Below are 23,029 nucleotides of genomic sequence, written 5' to 3'. Positions count from 1 at the left end.
CAGTAAAACTAAAAGCAGACAATAATAATGAACACCAACTTGTAGAGGGGTCACCTCTAGGGAGGCAGAGGGCACGGAATCAGAGAGGGGCATGAAAGGGCTTCAGCTGTCAAGAGCCGGACAGCTTAGGTTCTAATGCCGGTTCCACCACTGACAATGTATAACCTCCGCAGGTTGCTTAATCATTCAGGGCCTCAGTTGTCACATCGGTAAAATGGGATGATACTGGTAATAGTGCCTTCTTCACAGGATTGTGGTGAGGGTTAAATTCGTTAACCAACGTAGAGCACTTGGAACACTGTGTGGCTCATAGTAAGAACTATATGTTTTTGTCACCATTTTCATCATGATGATGAGTATCTATGATGTTCTATTTCTAAAATATCAGAAGTGAATATGGCATGTGTGTGAAACAGCTCAGCGTTCTGCCTTGACAAGGACCTTCACTCCTCCTGCCACCCCCACTGGCCAGGTGAATTTCAGCCTCAGCACTTACTCTGTATTTGTTAAGGCAGGCCATCCCAAACATACTCTCCGAATCCGAGACAACTTATCCAACAGTGCTTCCTTTTCCTCGCCCCCCACCCCGCCGCCCCCGTGATGCTGGAAACTTCTTTATTGATACAGATGATGAGCAGTGCGGTGACAAGTGTGTGTCCCTCGGCTGTTTCGTGTTTTCACTGAATTGATGGCTATGGGATTACCAGGATTAACAAGGTGCACATTTTGACACTTCGGCAGCATTGCCAAATGGTTCTCCTAAAAGCTTGCCCCAGTTTACACTCCCACCTGCCAACGAGTGTTGTTACTGTTTCCTGTCACCGCCCTCACTAAGATAGGAGCTTCTTGAACGCAGGAACTGTGACATTTGTCCGTGTATTCTCAATGTCTTGAGAGGTGCCTGGCAAAATTTGGTTGAATGGATTAAGGCTTTACCTTAATCACCAAGTAGGTAAGGAGGATAGAGAAAAATAAGACACTCATGCCCTCAAGAACTTACAATTTAGGTTTGTTTGAAAGTTAACTGAGAATTCCAAGTCTATGGGCGCTGATGAGAGTGGCCTGGCAAAGCCAGCCCAGGAAGAGCTGCTGAGCAGGTTGTGAACAAGGATTCCCCCCAGTCCTTGGCAAAGCAGAGGAATGGCATTCCAGACAGGTCACAGCTCAAGCAAAGACGTGGTGACGGGGATGAGGAAGGTATGCTTGCGGATGGCTAGAATGGAGGTTGCCTGGGCACAGACATCTTGGAGGATCTGATTAGCAAGAAAGGCAGGGCCCGTCCAGAGGGGGGCAAGCCTTGTCCAACTGACTAAGCAGTTTAAACTTTATCCTGGAGGCCACTGAGAGCTACCAGGGGTGGGGCGTTACGGGGAGGCAAGGCTGCTCTGAAACAGGAAGCTTAATCACAGCTGGGCTGCCGCTGGCTGCCTGTCACACGGGAGCTGTGCTGCCCTCAAGCTGCCCACCTGGAGCACCCTCTTTCCAGGTGACCAAGGCTGGATCCGGATGCCCCCTGGTTTAGGAAGGGCAGCCCTGGGCAAGTGTGAGGGAGTGAAGACCAGGCCTGAGAAGCAGGGAGAAGCTATTTGTCAGGGAAGTGTGGTCACCAGGATCAGGGGCACGCTGGTGGCTTCCCCTCCACAGCCCCTTGCTCATCCCTGTCACCACCTGTGCTCGGGCTGACAGTGACAGTGGTGTGCTGGAGCTCTCTCATCGTGACTCGTACTTTTTTAGAGACAGGGTCTCGCAATGTTCTTTCTACTTAACTTTATTTCTTAGGAAAGATTGGCCCTTCACAAGCATCATCCAGCACAGCTAAGCATAGTGGTTACCAGCACTGACCCTGGGCAAGACTCCCTGGGCTTCACTCCCAGCTCTAGTACTTACTAGCTGTGTGTCCCTTGGGCAAGTCACTCCACCTCTCTGTGCCTCATTGTTATACATAAAATGGGGGGTACTGTTAACCCATCTCATAGAGTCCTTAGGAGGGTTAAGGTACATGTATGTAAAACTCATAACAACTTTTGGCAAGTAATTAGTGCTCTTTCCATGTTTATTACATGCATATAAAAGAAAATGAATGTATCCAGAGAGGCAGTCTGACTTACCTAAGGTCACACAGCAAATTAGAGACAGAGCTGGAATCAGAGCCCGAACTCTGCCATGGCAGGTAGCCCTGCTAGTCTTGTTTGGGGTCATCTGCCCCTGACCAGGGTCCATAGGGCTTCTGGGGAGGATCTATGTGTCCTGACATTGGATAGTTTACTTAGAAGGGGTGGAGCAGGGAGACCCCGTGGCCTCTGCCCGCGACAGGCAGGTTGTGGAGGTGGCCTCCAGGGTGCACAGCCTCCCCCGCCTGAGGCAGGCCACACACACAAGTCCAGGCAGGACCTGACCCCATTACTGCGGTTTGTCAGGTCAGTAGAGCAGAGACTGCCCCAGGCATGAAGGCGAGCTGGGCCTGCATATCAGCTGCACACAGACAGAGATGCAGCGATAACAAGGCTGCTGGAGATAAGGCCCTGCTACATCTCTGCCATTCAGCCAGTCAGCGGCTGCCAGGCACTCTTCCAGGTACTCGGAATTCAGTGATGGACAAAATACACAAAGCCCCTACCCTCGCCAACCTCATGACATTCTATCAGAGGGGGGCAGACAATGAACAGGTACACAGGGCTTGAAGGACATGGGGCCAGGTAAGGCAGGTGAGCATGGCTTGTCATGAGGAGGTCGGGGGGACCTCAGAGGAGGTGACACATGAGCAGTCCTGAAGGACCAGAGGGAGCACCACTCACAGGGCTGCAACCTGGCATGTGTTGCTTCAGTAAACCCTCCTGGTGTCCCTGGCTATGCAAGTGGCATTCTCCCATCTTACTGATGACGAAGCTCAGAGACACGCGCTCACCTGTAGCCACAAATGGAGCCATGAGATTTGGACTGAGCCCCGTCTCCCAGAACTCGGCTACCTCTCCACCGGCTCACAGGAGTACAAGCACGCTTCCAGAATGTGGACGTCGCGAAGCCTGTGGGGGGGAAGCAGGTGGTGTGCGATGGGGGTCATGGGGAGAGGGGGATATGCACAGGGTTAGTGGGGTGAGCGGATCTAGAGTTCACTCGGGAACACCTCTTTGTAGACCTGAGTTTAGAGTTAAGCTTGGAAAGAAGGAAGGGAGGGAGAGACGGAGGGAGGGAAAGAGGAAGGAAGGAGGGGCGGACAATTCCATAGGGAGAGGATCTGGCTCATGCAGAGCTTCAGCGGGAGTGGTGAGGAGGGCTGTCCGCAGGGAGGAACCTGCTTTGGAGTGGACGTTTGGTGCAAATTCATGGCAAGAGAAGAGGCTTCAGATTCAGGTTGTACACTCTGGTTCTTTCACCACCATACGAAGGTCCAACCTCATGCTAGGACCTTGGGGGCCCCACAAGGATGAGGCCTCTAGGGCTTGCCTCAGGGAGCAAGGGAAGAACACAGCAAAGTCAGAAACATCCTAGGACAGATTGTATCAGACTGAACAGTGACCACACATCCCGGATACCCACCCCATGGTAGGCTAGCCAAGCGTGTTCCCCTACTACTGCTTACTCGGTCCCACCATTTGGGTCTTCAAGTCGCATCTTCCTCCTGTCGGTAGTACCCAGAAGAGACACAGAACTCCTTGGTTCGTTCAGTCACTAAGTATTTACTGAGCAGCTACAATGGGCCAGGCACAGTGCCAGGGGGCTCAGCAGTGGCCAGAATACTGCCCTCGCCCTTACAGAGTCATTGTCCAGTGGTGGAGAGGGACATGTCACTGGAGACAATGCAGATTAATTAACATGCTGAATGCTACCAAGGACAAGGCCGAGATCAAACGGAGCAGAGGCCTGGGCACCAGACCTTCCCCCAGCCACATCTTTGTAGGGTGCAGTGCAGGGGGCTGACCTGTGGGCTGGGTGCAGGGAGGCAGGCGTTTGGGGTGGAGTGGAAAGGGGAGTGTGGACCGGACGGTGTGGGCAGGGAGGTGTGAAGAGGAGAAGCCTGTCATCTGGAACCCAGAAGACTGGCTGAGAGGTGCTCGATTCACAGAGCTGTCCCCACCCCCGTCTTCCACCAGGGGGTGCTAAAGCTGAGGGCGGGGAGAGAGGAGGAGGCGCAGGAGGTGCGGGGGAGGGTGCCTTTTCTTTCTTGTCTTGCCTCCCTTCCTTTCTTCCTTCCTTCCTTCCTCTTTCTTCCTTCCTTTCTTTCTTTTTGAGATGGAATTTCACTCTTGTTGCCCAGGCTGGGGTGCAGTGGCACGATCACTGCAGCCTCTGTGTCCTGGGTTCAAGTGATTCTCCTGCTTCAGCCTCCCAAGTAGCTGGGATCACAAGCAAAAACCACCATGCCCAGCTAATTTTTGTATTTTTAGTAGAGATAAGGTTTCAACTTGTTGGCCAGCCTGGTCTTGAACTCCTGACCTCAGCTGATCTGCCCTCCTCGGCCTCCCAAAGTGCTGGAATTACAAGCGTGAGCCACCGCACCTGGCTGATGGCACTTTATCTTTTGCTGCTGGGATGGATGTTCTGCTCGAGCCCTAAGTCTGCTGACCAGCCCTTGCCCTTGAGAAGGTGAAGAGGTAATGGGGAGACAAGGTTGGGGAGATGGCCTCACAGGAGAAGCCCAGCACCCCATCAAGTTTCCAGAGGCTGGCTGGGCTTCGTGGCTCACACCTGTAATCCCAGCACTTTGGGAGGCCGAGGCGGTCAGATCACCTGAGGTCAGGAGTTCGAGACCAGCCTGGCCAACATGGTGAAACCCCATTTCTACTAAAAATACAAAAATTAGCTGGCCATGCCTGTAATCCCAGCTGCTCAGGAGGATGAGGCAGGATAATTGCTTAAACCTGGGAGGCAGAGGTTGCAGTGAGCCGAGATTGTGCCACTGCACTCCAGCCTGAGCGACAGAGCAAGACTCTGTCTCAAAAAAAAAAAAAAAAAAAAAAAAAGTTTCCAGAGGTCAGTAAGTTGTCCCAGGCGCTCTAAGCTATTCCCCTGAGGGACTTACCAGAGGCTGCTGGAGTAGGAAGTAATGGGCACAGGAGGAATGAGGCTGGGTGCCTGGTCTGCAGGGTCAAGTGTCCCCTGAGGGGTTTGGAAGGCAGACACCTGCTCTTTCCCCAGATGTCCACTGGGCTTACTCCCAGACCCATTCAATTGTTGCTCAGATGTTGCCTCTGCAGACAGACCTTCCCTGATCAAACAGTACTCACTAGTCTTTTAGATCCTTACTCTGCCTTATTTTCTTCATTGCACTTAATACCACCTGCCATTACATTTAGTTGACCCATATGAAAGTATTAAATACCAGCATTTTACATCATTTGTTTATTGAGACAAGGTCTCCCTCTGTTGCCCAGGCTGGAGTGCACCTCACTGCAGCCTTAACCTCCCAGGCTCAAGCAATCCTCCCACCCCAGCCTCCCAAGTAGCTGGGACCACAGGCATGTGCCACCATGCTTGGCCAATTTTTATTATTAGTAGTAGTAGTAGTAGAAACGAGGTTTCACCATGTTGTCCAGGCTGGTCTCAAACTCCTGTTCTCAAGTGATCCTCCCACCCCAGCCTCCCAAAGTGCTGAGATTACAGCCATGCGCTACCACGCCCAGCCAACAAATAAATGTTGAACGAATGGGTCAATGAATCCTTGGGCTGAGTATCTGGCAAAAAACTTAATAGAGGAGTTGGATGTGAGTTGGAGCCGACTCTCACTGAGGGGACCATTTCTGGGGCAGGGGCTGGACAGCCAAAGGGCAGGAGATGGGGTTGGGCAGCTGGAGTACCCGGGCAGAGCTGACACAGTCCACGGGGGAAGGAGCCTCTGGCGAGAAACCTACTGTGTGCCAGGCACTGAATTGGACACTTTTCTAGTCATCTCTTTTAGTCTTCACAACAGCCCTGTGACATGGGTCTTATCACCCACTCTCGTTTTACACATGAGAAAACTGAGGCTTAGAGGAGCTAAGTAACTTGTCTAAGATCACACAGCTTACCATGCCACACAGCAGCCCACATCTGCAGTCTTTCTTCTGCATCTCCCTGCCTCCTTGCAATTTTGCTTGTTTCATGGAGTTTTGACAGCCCCAAAAGAGCATGGGAATGTCTAGAGCTGGGGCCAGAGCTCCAGGGCTCCCTGGCCTGTCCTACCCCCATAGGACCCCAGATGTGTGATGCTTTTTCATTTCTGTGGAGGTCTCGTGGTGAGGATGTTTGCGCTGGCCCATCCTCATTATGGTGAGGAGGTTCATGCTGGTCCTGCTATTTGGGGCAGAGAGGGTGGCTGCTGTGCTCCTGGGGCAAGATGGGGTCCGGGTGGCCAGGATAGGGGACATGGCAGCCTCATAGTTATGTGCGGCTTTTGTCTCAATCTCTGTGAAACCAGTCATCAATTCCCACACCATGTCTCTGCCTCCAGAGGCTCACAGGCTAACTAGGAAGACAATGCAACAACAGCAGCCACTTCTCAGGCACTTGCTGGGCACCAGGCATTCTAGTTGGCGGTTAAATGTGCAGAGTTAGGAGCCAGATGCCAGATATGAAGATCATATTCACCACTTTCTTAGTTATGTGTGACCTTGGGCAAATTACTTAACCTCTCTGGGCCTCAGTCTCTCCATCTGTACCAGGGGAATAATTATATTGGAATAGACCAAAGCAGCCCTGATATGGTCTTGCTATGCTGAGCATAGACAATTTCACAGACATCAGCATCGAACAAGGCCATCCGTGAACAGGGCAGACTAACACAAAAGTGAAACTACTCCATAATCATATCTGAACACAGACAAAACATGAATATTGTCAAACCACAGAAATGACCCAAATCCCCCTGTAGAGCTAAGCTGAGTGGAGGCTGCTGGTTTACCAGCTGTAGCTTCAGCCTTGCTCTAGTCTGCTTTCCTTCTAGGCAAGATGTGTTAAGACTCCCAATCACAGTGTTACCTCCATTTCCTGACAGCATCAACCCAGAACAAAGCCTCACTTCTTTAACCCCTTCCCAATCACCTAACACAGCTCCAAACATTCGTAACGCCCCCTTCCTGGGGCGCCCCATGACCCCCATGGTGCATGCTCTCCCTTGTTGCAAGGAGTCATCAGCTCAGCTTGTTCCCCCACACGTGTGTTTCTGGTGCTCTCTGGTTGGAGGCATTGAAAGTTCCTACCTCATTGGGTTATTGTGAGGAATATACTTGAAATGATACAATTCTAAGGCTCTTTCAGTATGCTTGTCATACTTTAGTATTATCCCCATTTCACAAGGAGGACACTGAAGCTCAGAGAGAGGACCAAACTTTGCCCAAGGTCACACAGCAGGTAATGACAGAGAAGGGATGTACATTCAGGTCTCATTCCAAAGCTGGTTTCCTGAACCCCTGCCTCCATGCTTATAGGGCACAAGCCAGCAGGACAACCTTGGGTTGGTGTCTGGGGAGGAGAAGAGCAAAGGGCCCTTGGAACTCAAAAGAAGAGAGCCTCAGGCTGGAGAGGCAGGGTATCGAGGATGACCTGAGTCACCCTCTCCTCCTCCCGTCCCTTTCATGACTCCCCCAACTGGATCTTCCAAGGGCTCCCTCCCAGGCTGCCTGGCTGCTGAGTAACACAGGGCCAGTCAGGTCCAGAGTGGGGGTCAGTGTCAGCAGAGTCGGAGGCCTGAGTCACTTCCTCACCCTTGCTCAAGAGCATCCGGAGCCACAGCCAGAGTGGCCACTCGTGCCCTCAGAAGGTCGCACCCACTTGGGCAATGAGCATGTCTTTGGTATCCCCACCTTCCCCAACTCTGCCCCGCTCAGGTGTTTAAGACGTGCAGCACCATCCTGACCTGGTGCCACATCCTAGCCCCTTTCCTTACTGGATCCTCAAACCAGAAGAAAACCTGAATCTCTGAGCTTACTTACTCTCTTTTGCCTGTGTCCGGCCTAAAATCTGGCTTCCAGGACCCCACCCCAACTTCGGAATCAAGGTACCTTGCACTGGTGCCACCGATCCCAAAGGTCCAAAACTCCTGCAGCACTCCCAGGCAAGCAACCCCGTTCCTTAGGCTCCCATGGGATCTCAGGGTCAGAGTAGGGGGTGGAGGAGGGAAAAGGCTGGGGAACATATCAGATACCCCAGGGCAGGATGGACTAGGGAGACCCGGTTGGATCAATAGATGTGTCCTTATGATGTAGGCAAGGCCATTTCCTTTGAGGAGCATTTCTCTTAATTCTAGGCCACTGCATAGCCTCGTGACCAAGAGCAGGGACTCTAGAACCACGCTCTGCCCTCACCAGCTGTGTTACCTTGGGCAAATTACTTAGCCTCTCTGTACCTTGGGTTTCTCATCTCTAAAATGAGGATAATCATAGTACTGACTCATAGGCCTCTTACCAGGATTAAGTGAGTTATATAAAACACTTAATCACTGGCACATGGCGAACACAAGTGTTTATTAAATGACTCTTTTACATCTAATGGGCTGACTCCTCCATTCATTCTCCACACATTTGCTGATACATTGCCATGTGCCAGAAATGAAAAAGACAGATTGCCTGACTGAAATAATGGCGGGCGTTATTGTGTGATGCCGGCACCCCACCCTCACCTCAGAATGGTCTTCCAAGTGGTGCCTGAGGCTGCAGGTCTGCCCGTGAGGGTTTGGGGCACAGAGTTTGGGGGCTGCAGACTCCCTAGTGTGGACCCCCGGCTTGCTGTAAGCCCCTAGCAAGTTTCTTTCCTTGTTCAGTACACCTTTTCTCTTTTCCACAAAGTGAAGCAAGTGGTCCCCGCCCCTTCCACAGCCCCACGCCTGGGCCAGAGAGGGGTGGATAAGTCAGGCTGGGCATCCAGAGCCCTTGCAGCCATTTCCTCCCCCCACCTCCCCACCTTGCTCCTCAGAGGCCTTTGTGGTTTGAGTATAGAATCTCCATCAGGCTGCACAGGTCACCAGACAGGTGGCAAGGGCCTCGATTTGTCATTGTCCTCATAGGGCCTTAGGAAGCCCACAGAAACTGTCTTCAAAGCTGCACATTGGACCAGGTGCAGTGGCTCACGCCTGTAATCCAAACACTTTGGGAGGCTGAAGTGGGCAGATCACCTGAGGTCGGGAATTGAAGACCTGCCTGGCCAACATGATGAAACCCCATCTCTACTAAAAATGCACAAATTAGCCATGAGTGGTGGTGCGCACCTGTAGTCCCAGCTACTCAGGAGGCTGAGGCAAGAGAATTGCTTGAACCCAAGAGGTGGAGGTTGCAGTGAGCTGAGATGGCACCACTACACTCCAATCTGGGTGATAGAGTGAGATTTCATCTCAAAAACAAACAAACAAACAAAAATTCTGCACATTTGAACCTGCATGCATATTTGGTATTATAGAATTAGTGCTGTTAATTTTAGGTTTAAGAATGTATTGTGGGCCAGGCGCGGTGCCTCACACCTGTAATCCCAGCACTTTTGGAGGCCGAGGCGAGTGGATCACGAGGTCAGGAGTTCAAGACCAGCCTGGCCAAGATGGTGAAACCCCCGTCTCTACTAAAAATACAAAAACGAGCCGGGCGTGGTGGCAGGCACCTGTAATCCTAGCTACTCGGGAGGCTGAGGCAGATAATTCCTTGAACCTGGGAGGCGGAGGTTGCAGTGAGCCAAGATCAGGCCACTGCACTCCGATAGACCCAGACTCCGTCTCAAAAAAATAAAGTATTGTGTATATGTAGTTTTTAAAATCCTTACCTTTTAGAGATACAAAAATATTTATGAATAAAATGATATGACGCCTGGGTTTTGCTTCAAAACGATGGTGGGAGAGGAATGTAGATGAAATAAAATTGATTATGACTTGCGGTTGCTGAGGAATCGGGGTCACGGGGGTTCGTTGAACCTCCTATCAGATGTGGTCCAGAAGCCTCAGATCTGGGAGCTGGCTAGAAATGCAGACTCTCGGCTCCATCCCAGACCTACTGAGTCAGGATCCGTATTTTAATCAAATAAAATGCCCAGGGGATTCCTGAGCACACTCGAGTGTGAGAAGCGCTGGCTTACTCTGTTCACTTCTTTCCTGCATGTTTGACATTTTCCATAATTAAGAGGTTGTGGGGTTTTGTTTTGCTTTCCTGTGTCTTCACAGTCACGAGGAGCTCTTCCTACGGAGACCAGGGCTGGAGGGAGCTGGGAAGCGCTGCCTCCCGGCTCCTGCCTCCTGCTTGTACCCACCAGCGCCGCCGCTGGCCCGCGCTCGGTCGGGAGGCACCTGGGTCCCGCAGGGCAGCCCCGACCCTGTGCCTGGGCCGCACCTGCAGCGGGGGTTCCGTCGGGCCGGGCGGAAGCGCGGGAGCGCAGGGCTGGGCAGGCCCGGGCGTGGCGGCCCCGGCGCACCTGGGCGAGCCGGCAGGTGGGAGCGTCGCGGCCCGGGGCCCCCGCCCTCGCGCGGGGGAGGAGCGGGCGGCGCGGGGCGGGCGCAGCGGGGGCCGGGGTGCTGGGAGCCCGTTGGGCCGCGAACGCAGCCGCCACGCCGGGGCCGCCGAGATCGGGTGCCCGGGATGAGCCTCATCCGGAAAAAGGGATTCTACAAGCAGGACATCAACAAGACCGCCTGGGAGCTACCCAAGACCTACGTGTCCCCGACGCACGTCGGCAGCGGGGCTTATGGCGCCGTGTGGTGAGACCCCCGGGCCGCTGGGGGGCAGAGGGGTCGCGGGGGGTGGTGGGGCGGGCGCCGTGCGCTCCCCTTTCCTCCCAGCCCGCCGTGGGCTGGCCCCTCGCCAGCGCCACCTTGACGGCTGACCTCAAGGCGCAGCGGCCTCCCCGGGGCCACTCAGCCGCCATCTCCCTTTTCTCACCGGGTGGCTGAGTGAGGTCTTTGTGGGTCGAGTTGGGACTGGGCCTGGTTCTCCAGGACTGTGCCCTTGCAAGATCCGGGAGTTCATCGGGCAGATCCTCACTGTTACAGACGAGTACACCGAGGCCCCAAGAGGGGGAGGTGGCTCGCCAAGTCGCAGAGAGAGTGAGACTCCTTCCCTGACGTGGATCCCGTCGCAATGAGACGATTGCTGCCCCTGGCGCTGTGCCCCTCTCTCAGCTCCTGCCTGACTTCCCATTCCCTGCCCTGCGTCCCGCGGCTCCCCCATATTCTAGGTGGTGGGCATCGTCCCCTCTCAGCCAGCTGCCCAGTGGGAGGGGTCAGGGCGATCTGGGAGATACGGCCCACGAGGAGAGCCTCGCCTGCTGACCTGCCTGTGCCCGACAGCTCGGCCATCGACAAGCGGTCAGGGGAGAAGGTGGCCATCAAGAAGCTGAGCCGGCCCTTTCAGTCCGAGATCTTCGCCAAGCGCGCCTACCGGGAGCTGCTGCTGCTGAAGCACATGCAGCATGAGAATGTAGGCGGTGGCTGCCCCGGGGAATGGGGCGGGGGCTGCCCTGGGGAGTCAGGGGCAGGCGCAGGCAGGGCCTCCCGGTGTGGAGAGCTCGGGACAGTCTCCTCCCTGCTCCCCTAATGGTGCCTCTCACCTCACTGTTGAAAGGAGGGGGTGCTGGGACCTGCCCTGCCCACTTTCCAGGAAGGGGTCAAAGGGTATTTTTGGCAGAACACACTTTGTGAGGTACAGACTGTCTCATCCTACAGAGGAAATTGGCACAGGGGAACTTTGTAATTGGCTCCATGTCTGAGAACTTGTGGCTAGCTGGGACTAGAATCCTAGTTAGTGTTGTGTCCACGTGACCCTGATAACAATATACACATATCGATCACTTCCTGTGTTCTAAGAGCTCTGCATACACTAACTTGTCTAGTCCTCATGATATATGAGTACTATTGCCCCGTGTCACAGACAGGGAAACTAAAGCACAGCAAGTCTCACAGGTTAGATGGTTAGTCAGTAGCAGAGCTGGGGTTTCAATCTGGGCAGCGAGGCTCAGGGTCTAAGCACATGACCATCAGATTGGCTTGTCTGATAGAAGCAGCCAGGAAAACCAGGGGCCCAGCTCAGGGCCTGGCAGGCAGGCTTTGCTGCAGGATACCTAGATTGGAGGGCAGACATTTCAAAATGTTATGTACATTTTAAGCCCATCCTTCTCCAGCAAACCCCTCCCCTATTCCTCCAGCCAGGGTGGTCTTGCCCTTGGCTCTGAGTCAGCCCTGTGGCAGGCAAGGATGGATGTGGCTGGAGACCCAAGGTCGGGGCAGGGCATTTGCTGGCTGGAAAGCTCCTTCCCTGTTCCCTCCTTTTTCCCTTCCACCCTCCCCTTATGCTTTCCTGCTGCCTAGGTGAGTTGAGAGTGGGTTTGCATTGCTTGCCCTGAACACCAGACTTGAAAGTAATGAGCACACCTCATTCTTCTCCCCACCTTCCCTTCTCCTCAGCCTGACTCTCTGTCATGATTTATTGCAAACTCCCTCCAAATCCAGGGGATTCCTCTAGCCTTCTGCCCTTTTTACTGCTTCCAAGAAGGTTGGAGACATGCCTCCTGCTGCAGGTGGTGTATTAGGAAAGCGTGGATGGCCCTGTGCATGGCCAGGGCCCAGGAGGAGGTGGGAGGAGAAGGTAATATCTGTCTAGCCCACACAGGTGACTTTTTCCCCAGGTCATTGGGCTCCTGGATGTCTTCACCCCAGCCTCCTCCCTGCGCAACTTCCATGACTTGTGAGTTGGGCTGCACTGGGTTCTGGGGCATTTGCAGGCCTTATATACTGCTGGGGAGCAGGGTGGGGGAGGGTCCAGGGTTTCTATTCTGGGTGTGGCGGGGAGAAACTCCTTCCCTGGCAGTCCTATGCCTTTGCCTGTCAAGTGTGATTCTCTCTGGAAAGATGCTTGTAGCCAAAGGCAGGCAGGAAGAGGCAGGAAGGACTTTGTGGGGTGCTTGCCTGGCAGGGGGAGGTCTGCACAGCTGCTTTGCTTTTTACCCAGCTTTAACACCATGAAGACACATCTGCCAGTCCTCACAGGGTTAGCACCAACTCACCTTTCCTGGGGACACAGATGTGAGTCTGGACCTTGGAACTCTTGCTAGCATGAAGCAAGGATTAAGAAGCCTTGGCTGTCTCTGGCTGATGGGGGTGTTTCACAGAATAGCAGAGAACCAGAACATATAGTTGCAAAATGCATAGCTTTGCCTGTGCAGTGTCTGAATGAGACTGGACTATTTGGACAAGATGGAGAAGTCAGTGTGGTGCGTGGAGGCCAGCAGCTGGCTTGGTCAAGCTGAATCTGGATTGATCCTACAGGCAGCCTCAAGACCTGGGGATTTGAGCAGGGAGGTGATATGTTCAGATGGGATTTGGGGGATGCACTCTGGCAGCACCAAGAAAGGAGTAGGAAGCAGCTCTGGGGCAGAGGGGAGAGCCTGAAGGCCAGTGTTAGCGATCTAAAGTAGAGGTGATGGGATGCCAAGAGCAGACTTGAGGCCCCATTTGGGAGGCAGGGTCAACACAATGTTCCGTCTGTTGGGGTGCAATGGCTAAGTGAGGTGGCAGAGGTGGGGGGACGTGCAGGTGCAGGTTCCTGCTTGGAATACAAGGTGGAGGAAGAGCAGATCTTGGCGGAAAGATAATGAACTCCATTTTGGACACTTTACTTTTAAAGAGACTGTGAACATTCCAATGTTTAATCACAGTTGCAAATAAATATGAACCTCAGCAGAGGAAAGTCTGGGCTAGGGATGGGGATTTGTGCTGGAATAATCACCAATGGATTATAGCTGACACCTGGGAACAGGTAGTTATAGAATGCAGTAAGACAGTATTGATTCAGATATCAGCATGAAAGAGAAGATCCGAGAGGATGAGCAGATGGAAGAAGCTGAGAGGGCCTGATGGGAGGCAGAGGAGAGTCAGCAAAGAATTGAGAGGGAGTTTCTTTCTTTCTTTTTTTTTTTTTGAGACGGAGTCTAGGGCTCTGTCACCCAGGCTGGAGTGCAGTGGCGCGATCTCGGCTCACTGCAAGCTCTGCCTCCCAGGTTCATGCCATTCTCCTGCCTCAGCCTCCCAAGTAGCTGGGACTACGAGTAGCTGGGACTACAGGCGCCCGCCACCACGCCCGGCTAATTCTTTGTATTTTTAGTAGAGATGGAGTTTCACCGTGTTAGCCAGGATGGTCTCGATCTCCTGACCTCCTGATCCTCCCGCCTCGGCCTCCCAAAGTGCTGGGATTACAGGCGTGAGGCACCGCGCCTGGCCGGGAGTTTCAGACTTGGTGAAAAGTTAGGTCAGAAGAAAAGGGAGTCATGGTGTGTTTGTCGGGTGTTCACTGGTGATCTTGAGCTGAGCGGTCTGGCAGTAGGAGGGAAGCAGAAACCAGGTTATCTCAAGACTGGGAGTTAAGGCAGTGGAATCCAGGAATGTGGACCGCCCTTTCTAGAAGTTTGGTGCTGAGAGAGGGAGAAGGGGTGGTCAGTTGAAGGAGCAAAGTCAAGGGAATGTGGTTCTAGCACAGAGAGGCTTCAGGAAGTTTGTCGCCAAGATGAAAAAACCAGTGCCCGAGTGGAGGGGAAAGACAGGAGGGGACTGGGCATGGAGAGGGCCCCAAGGGAGGTGTGTGGTCAGGCAGGAGAGGGCTGCCAAAATCCAGAGTCTCCTGGAGATGCCTCCAGCATGTCCTTTCAAAAATATATATATATTTTATAATTTTTAAGGTAATATTTATTTTAAAAAATTTTTAAATTATATTCTAGAGATAGGGCTGTCTTGCCCAGACTGGAGTGCAGTAGCACAAACACAGTTCACTGCAGCCTCCAACCCATAGGCTCAAGCCATCCTCCCGCCTCAGACCCCCAAGTAGGTGGGACTACAGATGCATGCCACCATGTCCAGCTTTTTGTTTTGTTTTTAAATTTTTATAGAGATGGTGTCTCACTATGTTACTCATCCTGATCTGATCTCAAAATCCTGGCCTCAAGTGATCCTCCCACCTCAGCCTCTTGAGTAGCTGAGACTAAAGGTGCATGCCACCACACCTGGCTTTTTTTTTTTTTTCCCTGAAAGATGGAGTCCAGGCCAGGTGCAGTGGCTCACGCCTGTAATCCCAGCACTTTGGGAAGCCAAGGCAGGCAGATCACCTGAGGTCAGGAGTTCGAGACCAGCCTGGCCAACATGACAAAACCTCGTCTCTACTAAGAATACAAAAATTAGCTGGGCATTCTGGCACGCACCTGTAGTTGTAGCTACTCAGGGAAGCTGAGGCAGGAGAATCGCTTGAACCTGGGAGGCGGAGGTTGCAGTGAGCTGAGATTGTACCACTGCACTCTAGCCTGGGCGACAGAGCGAGACTCCATCAGAAAGAAAGAGAGAGGGAGGGAGGGAGGGAGGGAAGAAGGAAGGAAGGGAGGAAGGGAAAGAAAGAAAAGATGGGGTCCCTATGTTGCTTAGGCTGGTCTCAAACTCTTCTCCTCAAGCGATCGTCCAGCCTCTGTCTCCCAAAGCACTGGGATTGGAGGTATGAGCTATGCCCCCTGGCCTATTTTATAATTATTATTATTTTTTGTCTTTGTCCTGGACTTTGCTGTTGCTGCAACAGTTACATTTTGCTGGCCTTATCCTGTTGTGCAATTCCCTAAGAGGCTGCAGTAGCCTCCCCATCTCCCCCTTCCACCCTCCTGGAAACTGTTGTATTGTTTTCTTCTTGGAAAGGTGGACATATTATTTGTTTGTGGAGCCATCTCAGCTGGGCATGACCCTCTGAGGGACAAAATATTTGGACAGAAGCCAAAGGAAATACTGGCAGATGTTTCTAACTCCTAGCTGTGGCTTTCCCTGGGGTGTGGAGGAGGGCAAGGAGAGAGTACCTTTGAAGAGCGGGAACACAGTTCCATGTGGCTTTCCTGAGCACGCTCCAACTGCAGCGCTTACTCTGAGCTCTGCCAGTTGGGCAGCCTGCCACAGGAAGGCTGGGAGCCAGGAGCCCAGAGGCCTGTGTGGTGATCTGGCTGGCTGAGGTGGGGTTGGTTTTTGCACACTGGAGGGTGTCTCTATGACCCCTGCTCTGCCCTGAGGCCCCTCCTCTGAGCACAGACCTGGGGCTGGGTGGGACCCAGCACTGTTCCAAGAAGCCCTCATGCCTTCCAGCTACCTGGTGATGCCCTTCATGCAGACGGATTTGCAGAAGATCATGGGGATGGAGTTCAGTGAGGAGAAGATCCAGTACCTGGTGTATCAGATGCTCAAAGGTCTTAAGGTGGGTGGGGAGTTGGAGGCCGGCCGAAGGGATGCCTTGCTGTGGAACCTGAGGTCTGGGGGCGGCTGGAGGGAGCACACTGTTACAGGTCGGAGGAGGTTTCTGAGCCAGCCTGAAGCGCCTGGTGTGGAGGCTGGGCCGTGGACTCACCCTTCTCCCCCACACAGCACATCCACTCAGCTGGGGTCGTGCACAGGGTGAGTGCTTTCTCTGCTGTGGTCCTCGGAGGCCCCTGTCCCATCCCTGGGTGTGGGGTTCTTTGGTAATCAAGGAGTGGGAAAGGTAGAGGGAGAGGACGCTTCCCAGGAGCCCAGAATATGGAGTTTTCAGACCCAGCCACGGCCCAGGAAGGCCTGCTCCAAAGAGTCGCTGTGTCCCAGGGGACTTCGTGGGGAATTGCTGCAGACAAAGTGAGCCCTGAGCTGAGTGTTTCAGGCTTCAAGAATCAGGAATATTTTAGAGCTGGATGGGCCCCGAGAGAACACCTAGTCCAACCCCCATTTTACACATGAGGAAACTGAGGCCCAGAAGGGGAAGGGGCCTGGCTGAGGTCACACCCCTGGGTGGTGGTAGCTAGGACAAGCTCCATCTCTGCCTCAGCCTAGCATGCACTCCCTGTCCTCTCCCCAGGACCTGAAGCCAGGCAACCTAGCGGTGAATGAGGACTGTGAACTGAAGGTGAGTGGGCTGCAGGCTCAGCCCAGAGGCGGGATGGGCCCTCCCCAGGGAAGCCCCTGGAAGCCGCTCCCAGAGCCGCCTCCTCTCAGCAAGTTCCTTTTCCATTTATCCCGAGCCATAGATCCTGGATTTTGGGCTGGCGCGGCATGCAGATGCCGAGATGACTGGCTATGTGGTGACCCGCTGGTACCGGGCCCCCGAGGTGATCCTCAGCTGGATGCACTACAACCAGACAGGTCAGTGGTCAGCGCCTGAGAGGGCAGTCCTGGGGCCATCTGGTCACTCGGTGCTGATTGACTGCCGGGCCCCAGTCAGACAGTCCAGGTGACACTTCCCCTCCCTCTGCAGTGGACATCTGGTCTGTGGGCTGTATCATGGCAGAGATGCTGACAGGGAAAACTCTGTTCAAGGGGAAAGATTGTATCCTTTGCTGGAAAAGCCAAATTCCATCTAGGGATTCCTTCCTTCAACAGACACTTTATTTAAACAACTGTCTTTTTTTTCTTAATGTGAGAGTGATATATACTCCCTATAAAATAATTTGTAAAATAATTTGTAAACGCAGATAAGGCTGGATGCGGTGGTTCACGCCTGTAATCCCAGCACTTTGGGAGGCCGAGGTGGGAGGATCGTTTGAGCCCAGGTGTTTGAGACCAGAGGTGGCAATATAGTGAGACCCCATCTCTAAAAAATTTTTTTAAATTAGCCAGACATGGGCCGGGTGCGGTGGCTCACGCCTGTAATCTCAGCACTCTGGGAGGCTGAGGTGGGCAGATTACCAGGTCAGGAGATCGAGACCATCCAGGCTAACACGGTGAAACCCCATCTCTACTAAAAATACAAAAAATTAGCCAGATGTGGTGGCAGGTGCCTGTGGTCCCAGCTACTCCAGAGGCTGAGGCAGGAGAATGGCGTGAACCCAGGAAGCGGAGCTTGCAGTGAGCCGAGATCGTGCCACTACACTCCAGCCTGGGTGACAGAGCAAGACTGTCTCAAAAAAAAAAATTAGCCAGACATGGTGGCATGCACCTGTAGTCCCAGCTACTTGAGAGGCTGAGGTGGGAGGGTTGGTTGAGCCTGGGAGGTTGAGGCTGCAGTGAACTGTGATTGTGCTACTGCACTCCAGCCTGGGTGACAGAGGGAGACCTTAACTCAAAAAAAAAAAAAAAAACCCAAAATGTCAGGTGGGTGTGGCAGCTCATGCCTGTAATCTCAGCACTTTGGGAGGCCAAGGCGGGCAGATCACCTGAGGTTAGGAGTTCAAGACCAGCCTGGCCAACATGGTCAAACCCCATCACTATCAAAAAATACAAAAATTAGCTGGGTGTGGTTGTGCACACCTGTAATCCCAGCTACTCGGGAGGCTGAGGCAAGAGAACTGCTTGAATCCAGGAGGTGGAGGTTGCAGTGAGCCCAGATTATGCCACTGCACTCCAGCCTGGGTGACAGAGTGAGACCCTGTCTCAAAAAAAAAAATAGATAGATAGATAGATAAGCAAAATGATGAAAAATGGGTGACCTATAATTCTACCACCATGTGGAAAATACATTTTGGCACCGCACACATTAACTGAGTGACTGTGTGTGCAGGACAGGCCTTTGGTGAGAAGACGAGGAAACAGAAAAGAGTGACTGGGATGAAGGCTGAGAAGTCCCCATGTATTTGTCCGGTAGGGAACCCCCTCAGCCTGGCATGTTGGAAAGCTCTCCAGAGCCCTGAGCCCTGAAGAATGAGCCTCCTCCTGAGCGGGAGGTGGGTAGGCAGGGCTGGAGCCTGGACTATCAGTTGCCATGGTGCCCAGGTGAAGTGATGGTGGGGTTGTGGGAAGGGCAGTTCAGACCCGCCAGGAGAACAAGGCTAAACCTTAACCTGCCACCAAGACCTGGACCAGCTGACCCAGATCCTGAAAGTGACCGGGGTACCAGGCACGGAGTTTGTGCAGAAGCTGAACGACAAAGCGGTGGGTGGTAAATGGGACCTAGCCTGGCCTGGGAGTGTGCTTGACTGACGTGGGCCCAGTGGGCTGGAGGCCTTTGTGGAAGAAGGCTCACCTGCACCTTCCCACAGCATCCTCCTACCCTGGCAAGCGCTCTTGTCTTCATCTCACCGTGGACCCTGACCTGAGCCTTCAGCCCTGCTCTGAGGCTTTTCTGAAATCCCTGCTCTACATGCTGAGGCCAGAGCCCTAAGGGGTTTGATGCTTTTCTGTCTTCCAGGCCAAATCCTACATCCAGTCCCTGCCACAGACCCCCAAGAAGGATTTCACTCAGCTCTTCCCGCGGGCCAGCCCCCAGGGTGAGTCTCATAGCCCGCTCCCCAGGGGCCTCTCAGCGCATCCCCAAGGGCGGGCTCTTCCGCCCCGGTGTGAGGCTTATGGCTCTGCCCCTGCAGCCGTGGACCTGCTGGAGAAGATGCTGGAGCTAGATGTGGACAAGCGCCTGACAGCCGCGCAGGCCCTCACCCATCCCTTCTTTGAACCCTTCCGGGACCCTGAGGAAGAGACGGAGGCCCAACAGCCATTTGATGATTCCTTAGAACACGAGAAACTCACAGTGGATGAATGGAAGCGTAAGAGCTGGGGCCTCGGGCTTCCTCGCCTCCACCTGCAGCCTCTCTTCCTTGCTTCCTCCATCTTTGTGCCTGGCCTCTGCCAGCCCTACCTGCCACCTAAGGCTCCTGCCCCCTCCTTCTTGGTGGGCATTGTCTCCTAGGTGCTTCTTTCTCCTTGAGCTGACTTCGCTCTCCACGCTGTCTCTGAAGGGAATGGACTTTCTCGTCTCAGCACCTCTTTACCCACCTTAAACCATGCTGCCTTTCTCAGAGCGCATCTACAAGGAGATTGTGAACTTCAGCCCCATTGCCCGGAAGGACTCGCGGCGCCGGAGTGGCATGAAGCTGTAGGGACTCATCTCACATGGCACCGCTGGCCAGACACTGCCCAAGGACCAGTATTTATTTGTCACTACCAAACTCAGCCCTTCTTGGAATACAGCCTTTCAAGCAGAAGACAGAAGGGTCCTTCTCCTTATGTGGGAAATGGGCCTAGCAGATGCAGAATTCAAAGATGTTGGCTGGGAGAAGCTAGCTCTGATCCTAACGGGCCACGTTAAACTGCCCATCTGGAGAACCGCCTGTGGGTGGGGACCCTTCCCTCCCACTGGAGTGGGGCTGAGCGGGCGCTGAGCCAGGCCGGGGCCTATGGCAGTGATGCTGCATTGGTTTCCTACGATGCTCTAACGAATTACCACACATTGGGTAGCTTGAAACAGCAGAACTTGATTCCCTCACAGTTCTGGAGGCTGGAAATCTGGGATGGAGGTGTTGGCAGGGCTGTGGTCCCTTTGAAGGCTCTGGGTGAGAATCCTTCCTTGGCTCTTTTTGCTTGTGGTGGCAGTGGGCAGTCCGTGGCATTCCCCGGCTTATTGCTGCATCACTCCAGTCTCTGTCTCTTCTGTTCTCTCCTCTTTTAACAACAGTCATTGGATTTAGGGCCCACCCTAATCCTGTATGATCTTATCTTGATCCTTATTAATTACACCTGCAAATACTCTATTTCCAAATAAAGTCATATTCTTAGGTTCCAGGTGGACACGAATTCCAGGGGGAAATGATTCAACTCACTACAGATAGCTGGGAGGGAGGGGCCCCTTCCTGGGCCCTGTGCTGAGGCCTTGTGCTCTGTGAAGAAACCAAATGTGTTTGGCTGCTAAATTAAGGGAGTTGCGGAGAGAGCTGCAGCTGGTGCTATTGCATTCAGGTTATTTTGGGTGAGTGATAAGCAATCAAGATATGAAACAACAGCAGGCTTGGAGACTGCGAGCTGCACAGGCAGAAATGGGCTCTTGCCTGGCTTGATGGCAAACCGTTCTGCTCCCTTTGGGAGATGGCACAGCTCTCCAGAGCTTTGACCTGACAGTGGCTAGAACCTCTCTGTTTTTATGTGAGAAACGACTTTCCATGTGCACAAGCTATCAGGGGCACAGTGGGTCTCAAATTTCCTTGTGCACCAGGGGAATTGATAAAATGCAGATTCCTGGGCCCCATCCCAGGGCTTGTGACAGCAGGTCTGGAGTTGAGACCTTAGAATGTACATTTGAATGAGGACCTCTCGCCCTGACCCAAGCCTAGTGATTCTGATGGACATCAGACATTTAGTGGATTTCAGTCATATTTGATTTGTTGGGAGGCCTAAATCAACCTACAGTAGAAGACGGGGGGGCTTCAGATGGAGCTTCACACTCATCTTACAGGTGTTAAAGCTGAGGCTCAGACAGCTTTTTGTTTGTTTGCTTGTTTGAGACAGGGTCTGGCTCTGTCACCCAGGCTGGAGTGCAGTGGCACAATTACAGCTTATTGCAACCTCAACCTCTTGGACTCAAGCCATCCTCCCACCTCAGCCTCCTAAATAGCTGGGACTACAGGTATATGCCACCCAGGTGCACCAGGACTACAGGTGGCTAATTAAAACATTTTTTTCTTTTTTATATAGGCAGGGTTTCTCTATGTTGCCCAGGCTGGTCTTGAACTTCTGGATTCAAGTGATTCTCCCATTTTGGCCTCCCAGAGTGCTGGGATTATAGGCATGAGCCACCCTGCAGGCCCAGACAGCATTTTTAAGGCCTTGAAACTCTTCTGTATGATACTGTAATGGTGGATACATATTGTGCATTTGTTACAATCTGTAGGACTGGATAACACAGAGTGAACCCTCAAGTAAACTATGGACTTCAGTTAATAATGTGCCAGTATTGGTTCATAAATTGTAACAATTGTGCCACACTAATGCAAGATGTTATCAGGAAAACTGGGGAGAGAGAAGGGGAGGAAGTACATGGGAACCTCTGTATTTTCTGCCAACCTAAAACTGCTCTAAAAAATAAACAACAGGGCCAGCTGCAGTAGCTCACGCCTGTACTCCCAGCACTTTGGGATCCTGAGGCTGGTGGATCACTTGAGGTCATGAGTTCAAGACCAGCCTGGCCAACATGGTGAAACCCCATCTCTACTAAAAATACAAAAATTAGCTGGGTGTGTTGGTGCACGCCTGTAATCCCAGCTACTCGGGAGGCTGAGGCAGAATTGCTTGAACCTGGGAGGTAGAGGTTGCAGTGAGCTGAGATTGCACCACTGCACTCCAGCCTGGGTAACAAGAGTGAGACTCCATCTCAAAACACAAAAAACAAATACCCTGAGGCCACAGAGACATTGGGTCAGATACCCACAGCTGGGAAGTGGTGGAGTCAGGATTGGAACCCAAGTAGGCTTGACCACTGCGCCCAGCTTGGATTCAGGGTTGCCCAGCCTTCCGTCTTCTCGCCGGTCTCTCTGAGACCCTTACTGCTGACTGTGTCCATGGTCTCTGTTTTCTCTCCCACAGAAAGGCCCTGCTGTCAAGGAGTTGGGGAGTCCTTGACTGGGACTGGCTAGTCTTGCCACAGCCCTGGCCTCACTGGTTACTAAACTGCCCCAGGTTCCCTATTTCTAGATCCCTCTAAGTCTCCTTCTGAGAATCCTCACTGCCCCAAGGAAAAAGTCCAGCCTTCTTGGCCTGGCATTCAAAACCCCTTGTGTTTTGAATCTCATCAGCTCCCACTGCCTCCCCTGGTCCTTATGTCAGTGTGGGACACCAGTCCTGGGATCCACCATAAGGTTCATTCTGCATCATTCACAGGTTAAAAGTCCTGACAAGTGCTGCAGTACACAGAACTGTTCAACTCATTTAATCCAGAACTTCCCAAATTTACTTAACCACAGGACCCATTTTCTCCCAACAGCATGACACTCATAGCCTTTTTTGCCCAGTGCAGCCCAGTGCACAGGTCCCGATACTGCCTCTCCCCAAGTAGGCTTGGCCTTCTTTTAGTGCCCGTGGGTGGAAAGCCCTCCATTCTCCTCTCCATTCTCCTTGGCCTTCAAGGCTTTGCCTTAGGCCTCCTTCCAGGCAGCTGTTCTCCATCACCCCCCGGGCTGCAGGCCCCTCTGTGGGCAGCATGTACAGTGTGCGGTTTGGCCTCCCCTTCCCGTTGCCCACTGTGAGCAAATATCTGTGCGTGAATGAACGAATGATGACTGAATGATGTCCCCAGGGGCCTGTCGGTCACGTCTTTGCCCCGACCAGGCCAATGTCATATGGAAGGTGGCAGAGAGCACAGCAGGAAGCAGCAGTGGGTGGCCCTGGGCTGTACCTTTGAGAATCTCT

General features: G+C 53.0%; 1 protein-coding gene across 6 annotated transcripts; it reads left to right on the top strand.

The window, feature by feature from the left end:
- The first annotated feature begins 9,670 nt into the window (after window positions 1-9,670).
- MAPK13 (mitogen-activated protein kinase 13) lies at window positions 9,671-20,420 on the top strand. Of its 6 annotated transcripts, none has more exons than XM_023212643.3 (12): window positions 9,673-10,645; window positions 11,234-11,363; window positions 12,568-12,626; window positions 16,043-16,151; window positions 16,319-16,348; window positions 16,782-16,829; window positions 16,951-17,065; window positions 17,178-17,249; window positions 18,711-18,790; window positions 19,047-19,125; window positions 19,222-19,398; window positions 19,542-19,684. In XM_023212643.3, the coding sequence occupies exons 1-12, from the start codon at window positions 10,527-10,529 to the stop codon at window positions 19,562-19,564; spliced, it is 1,041 nt and encodes a 346-aa protein (XP_023068411.2). In that variant the 5' UTR covers window positions 9,673-10,526; the 3' UTR covers window positions 19,565-19,684. The 6 variants fall into 6 exon arrangements, 5 of the variants coding, with proteins under 5 accessions (XP_023068408.2, XP_023068411.2, XP_023068407.2 ...); XM_023212639.3 differs by having other exon boundaries at window positions 9,674-10,645; window positions 19,591-20,420; XM_023212641.3 differs by having other exon boundaries at window positions 9,679-10,645; window positions 19,652-20,417.
- The last annotated feature ends 2,609 nt before the right edge of the window (window positions 20,421-23,029 follow it).

The sequence above is a fragment of the Piliocolobus tephrosceles genome, chromosome 5 (genome assembly GCF_002776525.5).
Source record: "Piliocolobus tephrosceles isolate RC106 chromosome 5, ASM277652v3, whole genome shotgun sequence".
NCBI classification, from domain to species: Eukaryota; Metazoa; Chordata; class Mammalia; order Primates; family Cercopithecidae; genus Piliocolobus; species Piliocolobus tephrosceles.
The sequence above is the reverse complement of the archived record's forward strand: the minus strand, read 5'-3'. Positions and strand labels throughout refer to the sequence as shown.